Source organism: Corylus avellana, chromosome ca1 (assembly GCF_901000735.1).
Source record: "Corylus avellana chromosome ca1, CavTom2PMs-1.0".
Lineage (NCBI taxonomy): Eukaryota > Viridiplantae > Streptophyta > Magnoliopsida > Fagales > Betulaceae > Corylus > Corylus avellana.
The window spans coordinates 26,211,882-26,226,997 of NC_081541.1; the positions used below are offsets into that span (position 1 = coordinate 26,211,882).

Genomic DNA, 15,116 nt, shown 5'->3' on the forward strand with positions numbered 1-15,116 from the left:
GGACAAGGGGTCCAGAAGAGCCGGTTAATCAATACCGTATGAGGAAGGGTAGAGTGAGGATAAGATGCGGCAATTGCAGAGGGATTAGACACAATAGCAGAGCATGTCCACGGAACAAAACAGAGGCAGTGAATTATAGGAGAGGAGGCAATAGTGCAAGACAGCATGAGGTGAGTTACTACATGTTTTTCTTTTCTTTTTTTCTCCTGTTCATTATATATATTGTATTATGTTAATATTTGACAAGTTTATTGTCATAGGTACAACATGATAGTGGTCGAAGTTTACATGGTCCGACCCCAACTCCCTAGCCAACCATTGATGCTAAAACAGTAAGTGATAATCTATTTAAATGTCATTACTCATTGCAGTTAGTTCACGATGCTATTAGTTTTGCACTTTTCAGTAGCAATCTACAACGTCAACTTCGCCAATTCAATTTCAAAACCTTTCTTCTGATCAGCTATTTGGGCATCAAACTGTGACATAGAGAGCATAGCTTCTTCGTCAACCCACATAAAATAATCACAACCACAATCACCTTCGTTTTGCATATTTCATAAATGAGAATTACTAACCAATTCACAAACAGAGTGTAATATAATTCACAATGGAGTTCTTCCATGTTATTTGATTTCAGAGAGTCAAAAAGAAAAGAAGAAGAAAAAAATGACAACAACAAAAGGAGACCTTCTGAGCTTTCAAATTATTTCTATTTCTGGAGTGTGAAACAGTTACATCTCTATACATGGTTTTCGTTCAATTTTCCAATACTCCAATGGAAGAGACACAAAAACTTTGTCAAACAAGGCCGGCCTTATTTGGTAATGGACATGCCTAAGTCTAATAATAAAAAAAAAAAAAGTCAAAAGACCCACCTTTATAATTAACATTATCTTTATTTGCTTAGAAAAATAAATAAATAAATAATTGGTGTCTGCTCTAAGAGACAGGGAAAGCTAAAATAGTCACATGGAATGGGAATATATACCATGTAATTATTATTATTATTATTATTATTATTATTATTATTGGGAGCGGGAATGGGGGAATATGTACAAAGTTGACCTCCCTCTAAAGTCTAATTACATACGTTTTCATCATGTACATAAAAACAATGTCATTAAACTTCAAGAAGCAATTAACCAAATAATTAAAGCAAAAGAGGATAATAATTAAACTTATGACTATGTGTATTAATTGTGAGTATCAAAATGAATTTGAGGAGATTTGGTTTATATATAATTGAGTGGTTAATTGTCAAATCATTAGAATGCCATGTCTCTCTTGTAATGATGGGATTGTCTCTAATTGATTTGTTTTAAAGCAAATCTAATTGGTCCAAACATATCTCTATGAACAGAAGAAATTAAAAAAAAAAAAAAAAAACAATGTTGGTTATATATCTTCATCAGGGTTCTTTTTGAAGCAAGAATCTACATGAAAAGTAAACGCCACATAATGGAGAAAAAGGTGGTGTCTTTACTTATTAAAAGATAACAAGCCACTGTCCAACATTCTTTCAGCAAGTATATGATGGTCCTAAAGCAAATAACACCACAAAGTAAATATGCTATTGGGATACAAAGTACAAAGTGATGAACGGGTCTCAGAAAATGGGGTCTTGCATTTCAAAAGTAGATGAATATGTTCATCAAATATCTTTTTTTTTTTTTTTTTTTTTTTCTTTTTTTCTTTCTTTCATTTTTTGGCAGCCTACCTACTCAAACAAATTCATATTATTGGAGGCCTAAGTCTTCTATTCTCACCACAGAATCAAATGAAAAATGTATAATATAAGTAGTCATCATCAAAAACATCAAATGGAACCCACAAAAAAGCAGAGACCCACAAATGGAACCCACAAAAAAACATTGACTACACAACATGTAACACATCTCTTAGAAGAGACTCACAAATCCAAACTAGCAATCACTGTACAAAATTCAATCAAACGGAGAAAAGCAGCAAGAAAGAAAGAAAAAAAATCGAAAACCCCTAATTTTTAAAACCTAAATTCGCACCTTGTATTTACCACATCCAATAAACCTTCTACCAAGATTTTTCTGCGTGTGAGAAGTCATCACTCGTGATTCAATTCCACATAGGCATTTCGTACACGCAGAGGTAGACTTCGCCGGTGAACTTCCCACTGACAGTACACAGCCACTCTCATCATCTTCGCCGGCGAACTTCTCCATCGTTGACGACGGGACGACGGGACCGACTGCGTGAGTGAGTCATGAGGGAGACGATCAAGCAGACGGCATCGTGCTGGGGCTGCGAGACGGCAGCGTGCGGGGGCTGGGAGACGGTTGCGTGAAGGCGACGATCGAGCAGACGGCACCATGCGGGGGCTGCATGAAGGAGATGATCAGACGACACCGTGCGGGGGCCTGCGTGAAGGAGACAATCGGGGGCTGCGTGAAGGAGACGATCAAGATATTGTATATATACAACTATTACCCGAAGCAAAAACGGCGCCGTTTTGCTTAGGGTAAGGGAACCCTAAGCAAAATGGTGCCGTTTTGCTCATTCTTTAAAAAATAAAAAATAAAAATAAATAAAAATAAATAAAATAAATAAAAAATAAAAATAAAATAAAATCATATAAGGGCATTTTATTAACTTACCCCTAACCAAACGACTTTGTTTTGCAGTTTCCGTCCAGACTAATAGTTTTGACTAACGGAGTGGCCAAAATGCAAATGTTTGGTAGTTTGGGGGGCTACTTTATCACTTTTGGAATATTAAGGGGCTAAATCGAAAATGGCTGTTAGTTTGTGGGGCTTTTTTATATTTTTCCAAAAAAAAAAAATTACTAAGGAGTTGTGGGAGGTTGAAGCTAAAAAAACGTTTTTGAAAAGAAATTGATGAGAATGCAAAATGTTATATTTTTCTCCCTTAATGTTTAGTCTTTTATACTTATTTGGTGCCTAAATGTACTCATTATTCTTTTATTTTGATTTAGGATGCAAATGGAGGTGTTAAATGCAAAACAAAGCTAATTGGGCAATTTTGGACAGTTTCGACATCGCTTTGTAATCTAGGAGTAACTCTCTCATACAAGCTTCGATTGAGATGATTGAAGATGCAATGGAACACCATGAAAAAGATCTACAACTTTTATGGTTTACGTTTTGAGAGATACTGAATGCATAAAAGTAGAAATCCGGCTTTAAGTTGCTGCACCTACACTGTTGACGTTCTGGAATGTTCCTTAGCATACAAATCTAATATACAGATCTGACGTGGTTTATTTGCGGAAGTTTTCAAATCTGGTGCACGAAAGTTCCAGTTGAAAATACCACCTTCCTAGTTATATTAGGACTTTATTTTATTTTTAATATTTTCCTTAATTAGTCAGATTTGGATATTGTTATTTAAGGATAATATTTAGAATATTTTTTTTAGGAGATTTTGTAGGCTTCTAATATGAGGCATGAATGTGTATAAAGAGGGGGGGAATCATCAGACTAGAGACGCATCTTCTCCCCTCTTCTCTAACTTCTCCTTTGAGTTTTAATCATGGCCTTGAGCGGCTAAACTTTCATGATTGGTCGAAGGAAACAGAAGCCTCGGAATCAATAAAACTGTGAGATCTAATTTGTTTTTATTGTTCAATTTATGATTTGAGTATCAGATGTTCTTCTGTGCCTATTTTCATGATTATCTTGTTTAATTACTAGGAGGCCTACTAGTTTATTATTCATTTCAATCTACTACTAGGTTAGATATCAAATCTGTAATTGTTTGATCCCTCCACTTTATGAAGCAACAAAGATTTAATGATTTGTTGCGTCAGAAAATATTAGATCGTAGGAAGAATGTTTGACAAAATTAAATGCAACCGTTTGTGCTTGAGTTGTTTAACTTCATCGATCTCTTTAATTCTTAAGGCTGCTACTAGATTAAACCTTTAGCGCTTGTCTTGGGTTGTTTAGTAGTTAAGGTTAATTAGATCTACTACTAGGTTATTATTCATTTCAATCTACTACTAGGTTAGATATCAAATCTGTAATTGTTTGATCCCTCCAATTTATGAAGCAACAAAGATTTAATGATTTGTTGCGTCAGAAAATATTAGATCGTAGGAAGAATGTTTGACAAAATTAAATGCAACCGCTTGTGCTTGAGTTGTTTAACTTCATCGATCTCTTTAATTCTTAAGGCTGCTACTAGATTAAACCTTTAGCGCTTGTCTTGGGTTGTTTAGTAGTTAAGGTTCATTAGATCGTTTGTTTTCTAATTAACCGCGACTAAGAAGAGATAGGAAAATAGTTCAAACGGTGAATATTCAAAGTATGAATTGATTGATGGTGGATGTTGACTTATACCAATGTTTGTTCTTTTGATTGATTTCGATATTTTAATATGAATTGTTCCTTAGTTGTTCTTCTTAAAATTGTTTTCGTTATACTCAAACCTCCTCTCCCCCCATCCTTGTTCACCTAGCATAAAACTAGGTTAAATATTCTCCGTGGGAACGACCCTTACTCACACTACTACATGTATTTTTAGAAGTATAGGTTTTAGTTTTGGTTGCCAGGGACAACACACCAGAAATTAAAATTATTTTCAAAACATAAAAGAAATAAAGTATTGGAATCATTACTTACTAAGTTTATGTTGATTAGTTTATTTTTTATTTTTTACTTCAGCCAGGAAGATGCTCAGTAGGTGGCTCAAATAGCAGGCTAGCATAGATGGAATGACAAATGTTAGAGTATATCATGGAGTTCAAGAATAATAGTCACAGTTAAACAAATATCACTAAGTCACACTTAAAAACTATCACCGACTTACAATTGACGTCTACTTATAGTTAAAGACTATCACCCAGCTAACCTAGCTAGTGTAGAAGTCTATTTGTATTTAACATGATTCTCATATAAATAAGAGCATGTTATATTGTAAACTCATTCCATTAGGCCATGGGGTTGGTGATTGTATGGACCTGATTGTATTGAAGTTGGTTGTATTTTGGTCGTAAATATTAATGTATTTTGTTTGAAACTATTATGGATGTTGGTGTTTAATATCACTACAAAAAATCTTTTGATTAGTAACGAAACATTAGTAATGTGTGCAGCGTGTTACTAATTTGGACATTAATAAATCAGCAATCATCAAATCCTAAGTGAGTAGCAATGTCAAAGTATACGAAGGTCATACTCAACAATATTCAGGTTTAGTGACGTGTATAAATGTCGCATAAACAACTTCAACATTATATCTACACTACCAACACATACCTGAGTTTATATACATAGTTTCAATGATAATCCATTCAAAATGTCAAAATGATCTGAAATTACGAAGCATATATATGATCTACGCGTATATATATATATATATATATATATATATATATATACTAAAAATCACAATGTTAAGACTAGGAAAACACCAAGCATTTCCGTGTGTGTATATATATATAATATTAATACTAAAAATCACAATGTTATTTATTTTTAATAACATTGGGAGTAAGTCGATTGATCGCTTCATAATTGTTATATTAATTTTAATAGTGTAACTATCAATACAATATGATAAATATATCTATGGTTTACCAATTAATCAATTTATAATGCTAATCATTTCATCAGAGATATATCATTCAAGCCACAGCGTCATGCATGGTATATATATGTGGTAGTCATTATATGAATCGGTATGATTTTATGATTAAATTATATATATCACACCAATTCCCAATGCCAATATGATTAAATCTTATAAATCATACCAATTTTTATTAGATTATATATATGTACATTTTTCCTTCGATAATGTTAAATATTGTTTTTTGTAAGGTCAAAATAGTTAACAGTATGTCCAGTGTAGCAGTGTGTGATGAGATCTGCTATACTGGCAACCATACTTAATAGTCTTACATTCTAGTAGTCACATATAAATTGGACAGCTACGCGAGGTGCTCATACAAGCTCAAGCAGATCTTCTCACGGTGGAAGAAATTTGACAGGTAAAGAAATTGTTCTGTGAGTTACGTACGTACTTAATTATTTAATTAAAAACGAATAAACCTCAGTTCCAAGAAATTATATCTTCAACCAAAACATTCAATGAGTAAGCGGAAGCCCTTTTGAAATTAATAAGCTATTCAAGAACACATGGAAAGCTTTATATACTTCAGTAACATGAAGAATTTATACTTAAGCAACAAATGGAACACTTTCTACTTTTAGATAAGGTGTAAATTTTACCTTCTTTAGTATATATTATTATGAAATATATAATGAAATTATTATGAAAACTAAATAAATCATTTTCGTATATATTATGGAATTACTAATATAATGTTAATAGTATAATATTTTAGTGTCTTTATTAATATGAAAATAATTAATAAGAAAAAAAAATAGTAACATGCTAGTTTGACACGTTACTAATTAGTTAGACACGTTAGCAATTGGTAACGTGTCAAATTTAACATGTTACAAACATATTTAGTAACGAGTTACAAATTGACACATTAATAAATAGTAACATGGCAAAAAGTAATGAACAGCAGACACGTTACTAATACTGAAGTTTTTTGTAGTGTATTTAGCCTACATGATCCACTTGGTCATATGGCAAAATAGTATTTTGAAAAGAGTAATGATATACGTACTCTTACTTTCCTACTCTTACTCTTATACATTTTTAGATGACACCCATTTTCACCATTGAATTTATGATAAATTACTATTGGATTTTGATCCAATGGTGAGAGTGGAATCACTTAATAATGTGTTAGAGTGAGAGTAAAAAAATAGAAGTGCGTGTAACATTACTCAAAAGAAAAACAATTAAGAGAAAAGGAAATCGACTAGATCCTACACGTTAAATGGGTCACATATACTATGTTGTACCTAGGAGTGAAAATGTGGATGAGGATGCGGTTATTAGCAATATCCAAATCCGCAAAATGCGGATATTTTTGGTATCCGTATCCGCATCATGCACTTACTATATGCATCCATGCGGTTAATAAATGCAGTTATTATCCGTTATTCGCATATGAGGTAATAAGCATTTTGAAGTTGTAATTAATGCTTTTAGTAAAAGCAAAAAAGCATTATCTATAATTGAATAATATTATTCATATCAAACTTGCTAATCATTTTGTGAGGAAATTTTAATTTCATACATTATTTAGCTTCTTGTATCATCTATGTATAGTTGGAGTCGGGAAAAAAAAGTTTGAAAATAATAATAATAATAATATAAGACAATTAAGTCAAAACTAATTAGAAGATCATTTACCAAACATTAAAATCCAACAACATTACAAATCCAGCAAATATAAAAAAAAAAAAAATTCAAAAAAATAAATTACAAATCCAACAAATATAAAAAAAAAAAAAAAAAAATTAAAACAGGGTTGTGGTTATGATAGTAGAAAATAACCTAACCGAAAAGGTTACAAACCTATCAAATTTAAAACGATGTCGTTTCAATGAATTTAATTTTGTTGATAATGGCTCAAATTGTCAATAAGTGTGAAGATAATTGCTGGAAAATATCAATATTCAAGTTGGTGGGCTCAAGCCATATTTATCTATAAGAAGATAATGTTAGTTTTAAAAGGAGTTCAAGAACAACTGGAATTAGATTTTTTGGAGAAAACGTGTGTGGATAAACATGTGGGCTGCAATGCTTATCTTCATCATGGAAAAGACTTTGTATTCATGATGATTTCGTTTTCCCAGTAGCAATTGGATTAAAATTGTTCTCTTATTTTTCATGATTAAGCCTCTATAAAAGGACATGCAGTCCTTGGTTAAGGTGGATCCGGAAAATTCAAATTGGTGAGAGCACTTTGTGGCATTTACAAAGTGTAGAGAATTTTTCTTTACTAGGAATTTGAGAGGGACAGTTGAGTGGGGTGTACAAGGGGTTAAGGGCTTGGGTTTGGGATATTAAACTTGAGCGGTTCAGACTTGTACTATTATACTCAATATTTCTCAATAGTAAAGAAGGAGACCGGATCACGCCCCATAGACGTAGGCATATTACCGAACCACATAAACTTTGTGTACGTGTGTGATTGGTGTGTGTTCTCGTGTGTTTTCTTTTCAAACTTGTCTTTCGCATAAAGGGCTGGTAGGAAATTGGTTGCCAATTAATTATCAATTTTCTCAACAATTGGTATCAAAGCCAGGTTACGGATTTCTACTCGTTAAGAAGAAATGCAGTCCTTGAAGTTTGGGATTGAAAGGTTTGATGGGAGAATGAACTTTGGCTTGTGGCAAATACAAGTCAAGGACATCCTAATCCAATCTGGGCTACACAAAACGTTAAAAGGTATACCCGCCTCTAGTTCCAGTGATGGTGCCGAAAAATCAGGTGCTAGCGACGTGGATTGGGAAGATTTGGATATGAGGGCTGCGAGTTCCATTTGGTTGTGTTTGGCTAAGAACGTTCTTGCTAATGTGTAAGGGACGTCAACGGCAAAGGAGCTTTGGGAGAAGCTTGAGGAGATGTATCAGACGAAGGGAATCTCTAATCGGGTGTACCTGAAGGAGTAGTTTCATACACTGGGAATGGTTGAGGGTGCGACTATTTCAGACCATTTGAGTGTTCTCAATGGAATCGTCTCTGAACTCGAAGCTCTGGGAGTTAAAATGGACGATGAAGATAAGGCCTTGAGGCTTATCTTGTCTCTTCCGTCTTCCTATGAACATATGAAGCCAATTTTGATTCATGTGAAAGAGAAGATTTTCTTCTCAGAAGTTACCAGCAAACTTTTGTCAAAGGAAAGAAGGCTGAGTGGTGGACAGAATTCTACACCTGAGAACTCGACTTTGGTAGTTGCAAACTGGAAGAAAAAGAACCCTATGAAGGGAAATCTTCTATGCTAGGGTTGCGGGAAATCTGGACACCTTAAAAGAAATTGTCCAAAAAGAGGAGCAGATTCGGCAAATTGCTCCAAAAACGCTAATATTGTTTCGCTCGTTACAGAGAGAGATGATGATGTTCTTTGATAAGGGCATGTACGTCCTCTGGCATGACCGCTAAAAATGTTAGGATAATGGATGTGTTCTATTAGCGGGTCCACATTTGCATACGAGACATTGGTTTGGTTGTTTTTATGTCGGGTATGTGGTGAAAAAGGGTGTCGATGGCTGATGAACTTCCGAGGGAACCAAACATGGAAGTTGCACCATATTTTTCAGCAGGATTTTTTCGACATGTGCCAAAAATGAAAATTCTTGGAATGGTTTAATTCTAAGTGCATGTGCTCTTATGGTGGAACATGATAATTCTTGTAGAATTATTACTGTTGGTGTAGACAATGTTTTGCAAGACATCCCAGGGCGTGGGGATGGGCATCGGTCAAGATGCAGACCTGAGGTCTCAAGTGGAGGTTGCCAAATTTTCGCCAAGGTGGAGATTGTTGATAATGGCTCAAATTGTTAATAAGTGTGAAGATAATTGCTGGAAAATATCAATATTCAAGTTGGTGGGCTCAAGTCATATTTATCTATAAGAAGATAATGTTAGTTTTAAAAGGAGTTCAAGAACAACTGGAATTGGATTTTTTGGAGAAAACGTGTGTGGATAAACATGTGGGCTGCAATGCTTATCTTCATCATGGAAAAGACGTTGTATTCATGATGATTTCGTTTTCCCAGTAGCAATTGGATTAAAATTGTTCTCTTATTTTTCATGATTAAGCCTCTATAAAAGGACATGCAGTCCTTGGTTAAGGTGGATTCGGAAAATTCAAATTGGTGAAAGCACTTTGTGGCATTTACAAAGTGTAGAGAGTTTTTCTTTATTGGGAATTTGAGAGGGACAGTTGAGTGGGGTGTACAAGGGGTTAACGGCTTAGGTTTGGGATATTAAACTTGAGCGGTTTAGGCTTGTACTATTATACTCAATATTTCTCAATAGTAAAGAAGGAGACCGGATCACGCCCCATAGACGTAGGCATATTGCCGAACTACATAAACTTTGTGTACGTGTGTGATTGGTGTGTGTTCTCGTGTATTTTTTTTCCAAACTTGTCTTTCGCATAAAGGGCTGATGGAAAATTGGTTGCCAATTAATTATCAATTTTCTCAACAAATTTATATAATTATATATAAAGCAAATGTGGATCATATTCTAAAATCATAATTTGCATCTGTACATGGCAGATAAGTGCAGTGTGCCGTATTTATCAGGGTTGGAAGATGGCATTGGAGAATAGGACAATACGTATGTAGGTCAATTTTACCGGTTCTGTACGCCACTGAAACGCTCTTATCCGAATTACGCGTAAAGACTGAGTGCTAGACGACATTGACCTTGACTTGGAGCTTGACTTAAGGTGCCCCCCACAATTTAACTCATGGTCGGAGGGATCCAGGCTTTCTTTCTTTCTATTTATTTTAATTTTTTTTAAGAGTATTTGGGAAAGTATTGGGTATGTTTGGCGAAGTTTTATTTTATTTTTTATGAAATAATTAATAATAAAAATTAATTGATGTAATATAAATAGTTTTAAATCTTTGTAAGATAAAATAAAGAAAGTTGTTTCTTAATACGAAAAATAAAAAATAAAAAAAAATATTTTTGAAGAAAAAAAAAAGAGGAGAAATGCTTGTCAAATGTTATTTTCCAAGTTGATAGGGACTTTATGTCCTTGGGGTGATGCAATCTAGATACCTATCAAGTATGTGGTGGGGAAACCGTTGGATTAGCTGAAGAAGAATTGTTAGTTAATTGTGGTGGGGACAAATCAATTAATTGGGATGATATGTCGGTGAGTATCAATTATAAATTTATTTAATTTTTTATAGTTGATTTTTACTACGTATCGTCAAGTTATATAACAATTGTACAGCTGTAAATAAAAGATGAAACTTCGAATGTAGCAAGCGTAAGAAACAACTGGGCTAGATATCACTTGGGGGAAATTAGTGGCAAGTGGAAGCTGGAATTCATATTTTATTATCAAAACGTCAAAAATTCTTCTTATCCTCGAAATTAAGATATCATGAGGCTCACCCAACCCATTTTGAATAGAATAGTCAAGGAAAACTCATTAAATAACGCTATATTATATACCCACCATTCTCTTCTACAAATCATACACATCCTCAGAGACAAAAAAATGAAGGCCTATACCTTAATTCTCTCCTTAGCTTTCTTGCTTGGAACCTCCTCAGCAGAACAATGTGGAAGTCAGGCCGGTGGAGCTGTATGTCCAAATGGGTTGTGTTGTAGCAACTATGGCTACTGTGGCAGCTCAAATGACTACTGTGGGTCTGGCTGCCAAAGCCAATGTGGAACCCCAACCGCATCCCCGACACCTAGCGGCGGCGGCGATGTCAGCAGCATCATCAGCAGCTCTCTTTTCGACCAGTTGCTTAAATATCGAAACGACGGGCGATGTAAAAGCAACGGATTCTACACATACAATGCTTTCATCGCTGCTACACGATCTTTTGGTGGCTTTGGCACAAATGGTGATGTTAATACACGTAAAAGGGAGATTGCAGCTTTCTTGGCTCAAACCTCTCATGAAACCACAGGTGAGTAACCAATTTTTCTTTTATTTTGTTGTTTGTTGGATTAATTTGTTCAATTTAATTGCAAAAGACTATTAAAAATTTAATTTGGTGTAGGAGGATGGGCAAGTGCACCAGATGGCCCATATGCATGGGGTTATTGCTTTGTTACGGAAACCAACAAGCAAACCTACTGTACGCCGTCTAGTCAATGGTCGTGTGCTGCCAGCAAACAATATTATGGCCGGGTCCGATTCAACTCACTCAGTAAGTCTCTGAATTTAACATATAATTAGATCACATCGAAGTATTGATACAATCATACAAGGCTATATAAATTAATCATAACTCGATCTATTTAATTAAACGGATCAAATCTCTAAACTTTAACCGGTTCGTATTGGGTTTGTATGTTGTGTCAACAATTGTTAGCCTTAATATATATCATGTGTCAAGTTCAGGTCCTGTCGAATCATGAGTATAAGATTATATAAGTCAACCTTAACCCGACTTCTTTAATTAAACGGGTCAAACCTATTAATTCTAACTCGCTAATTTTGTGTTGGATTTGTTTAACAACCCCTACATATAATATTATCATAGACTTTGACCCCGTAGACTTCTGACGACTTTGATTGTTTAATCGGTGACTTTGACAGCAACTACAACTACGGGCCAGCAGGCAAAGCCATTGGAGTTGATCTCATAAGCAATCCAGATTTGGTAGCCACCGACGCAACAATATCATTCAAGACAGCCATATGGTTTTGGATGACCCCACAGGGAAACAAGCCGTCTAGCCATGATGTCATCATCGGAAAATGGACACCGTCCGCTGCGGACACGTCAGCTGGTCGGGTTCCGGGCTATGGTGTGATCACTAACATAATCAACGGTGGGTTGGAATGTGGGCATGGTGCTGATGATAAAGTGGCTGATAGGATCGGGTTCTACAAAAGGTACTGTGACATATTGGGAGTAAGCTATGGGGACAACTTAGATTGCTACAATCAGAGGCCTTTTGCTTAAGCTAGCTAGCTAGCTGCTATGACTCCAAAGCACGTATAATAATTAAGGAGACAATAATATAACCCTATGTAATTGGAGAGATTTTCTTGTTCGGTGAGAAAATTTCTACATTACAGCTGAATAAAGAAGTCAAGAGTTTTATTAATAAACTTGAATTTGGAGGTGCAGCTTCCAGATCAATTGTATTCATGTTATGTCCAGCATTCAAACAGATTAGTGCATATGCAATTCCAAAATTGGAAAATATCATCTGGAAATATATTGCCATATCTTTCGCACTTGTCTTCCACAAAACGGACAAGAAAATGACATGTTGTAGTCCTTGGGGAAGTCAAGCAGCCCATGTGAATAAAACTTACTCAAGGAAAATCGAGAAGGACCAGAGCAACACTTTCGTTGTCTTGTCCTTAGCTTTCTTGCTAGGAACCTGCGCAGAATAATGTGGAAGACAAGCTAGGAAATGGCCTTCGTGTAGGAGGCTGGCCAGAAGCACAAGATGGTCCATATGCTTTATAAGAGAGAAAGAAAGGAAAGCTTATTGCGACAAAGCTAGGCCCTTGCCCTCCCGGCAGACTATATAGTTTGACACAGCCCGTAAATTCAAGACGAACTTAACACGAAGTTAGTGGAATAGGAGTGAGGGGTTTGGCCCGTTTATAGTTGACCTATACATATAGTCTTATACTCCCATGTCTTGACATGATCCAAACCCTACCCTTGATATAAGGGTTGACAATTTTTTACACTGCTTGCGAACTAGATACAAACCTAACACAAAATTAGCGGTTATAGTTAAAAGATCTAACTCGTTTAATTAAATAGGTTGTATTAGAATTGATGTATATAATCTTATATCCATGCGTCAATATAGCCGGAAGGAGCATTAAAAGAACATCCCATATTAAAAATACCGCGGAATACTATGCCTATATAATTGCAACTAACAACTCATGATATTCATTTCAAAATGAAATATATACGTATTTAATTTACAAGAAAAAGGTGCCCCAAGTTGCAATTACACAAAATGCTTTATCTCTTTAGGTGCGTGTATATATATAAAGGATATAAATATATTGAACGACTAAAAGAATCATATGATTATCTTAGGGCATTTTCCACAAGGTCTCCATTTAAATGCAAGATTTCGAGGGCTTAAAATTTGAGAAATTTGACGGAATTGGATTGGTGAAAAATAGTCTAACATACAATGCAAGAGAACTCACCTATGATATATAGTCGATTGATGTGTGTACATTAGTTCAACGGGTATTGTTTTACAATCAAATTTTGATGAGAAATGCTAAACATATTCTCATGTACGTGCTTGACGTAACAGTGAAAATTATTATTGGATGTTAAGTTTAAACAGATTAGGAATAGATTTATTTAATTGTTTAATTTATATTCTAACACTTTTCCTCACGTGTGGACTCAGATATTAACTTAATAGGTGAGGCTTAACATGTAAAATATTTAATTGAAATAGAAGGTGAATGATGAACATAGAATTCAAAGTTAAGATCTTTACTCTCATACAACTTTAAATCACCATTTATTTAAAAAAGTTATATATATATATATATATATATATATATTCTCCTGGTACAGGGTATTTTGAGGTTCCAAAATACATCTGTACAATTAGGGTTTTTCTATATATATGTTATGTTATAGGGTAATGCTATATATCCCAAATTTTTTTTCTCAAAAGCTGGTTCCCAAACGATGTGTCATCATCCCATGAGTTGGTAACACACTTTCCAAAATTATAAAGCTCATGAGATGGTGGCACATCATTTAGGAATTAACTTTTGATAATAAAATTTGATATGTGTATCACTCATCTATGTTGTAACCTTAAATCATTAGTAGTAAAAATATAACAGCCCTCTCAATGGAAGTAAGTACCTTACCGAACCACATAAATCTGTGTCTCGACTTTCTCTTTTCGATTTCATTTTATTCATCATTGTTATGCACGGTAATTAATAACACATTGCTATTTAATTGGACAACTAATTCCGGTATTTAGTACAAATTGAAAGGACAATTTTGTTTACTTCAAACTGAGTTAGAGACAATCATGTCTAAAAAATTGCCACGTGTCCTTGTACGAAGTGAGAGGCAAGCATAGAGTGGACTAGTGGAGTCCCAAAGTCACTTTCAAACATAAATGATTTTTTTGGATAAAATCATATAGATCAATTAGTTTAGTTATTTGGTTTTGGATTATTTTGGATTGGTTGCCTGTCCTCCTTGTGTATATCAGTTTTGTTGTAATGAATTTCTTATTCAACAGGAAAAGAAAAAAAGAGTTATCAAGAAATTTCGGGTGCAAAGAAACGACTACTTTATGTATTTTGCATTTACAAATATATGATGGATCTAATTCGAGGTAGAAAGAAATGGAGAGCTATTTGGAAAAGTTTGGGGTTATATTTTGACGACATCTCATTTTATTTAATTAGAATTTAGTGATATAATATAAATATGAAAGAAGTTTTGAATTTTTGTAAACCAGAAGTAAAGAAAGTTGTTTGTTAATAAGAAAAGAAAAGAAAAGAAAAGAAAAAA

The 15,116-nt window shown here is 34.4% G+C and overlaps 1 protein-coding gene across 1 annotated transcript; it reads left to right on the top strand.

Moving 5' to 3' along the window:
• The first annotated feature begins 11,016 nt into the window (after positions 1-11,016).
• Positions 11,017-12,728, top strand: LOC132178087 (endochitinase-like). Its single transcript, XM_059590544.1, is given in 4 exon segments — positions 11,017-11,534; positions 11,628-11,753; positions 11,756-11,777; positions 12,170-12,728. Coding segments are annotated over 4 exon segments (939 nt in total). The 5' UTR covers positions 11,017-11,113; the 3' UTR covers positions 12,540-12,728.
• Positions 12,729-15,116: the final 2,388 nt, after the last annotated feature.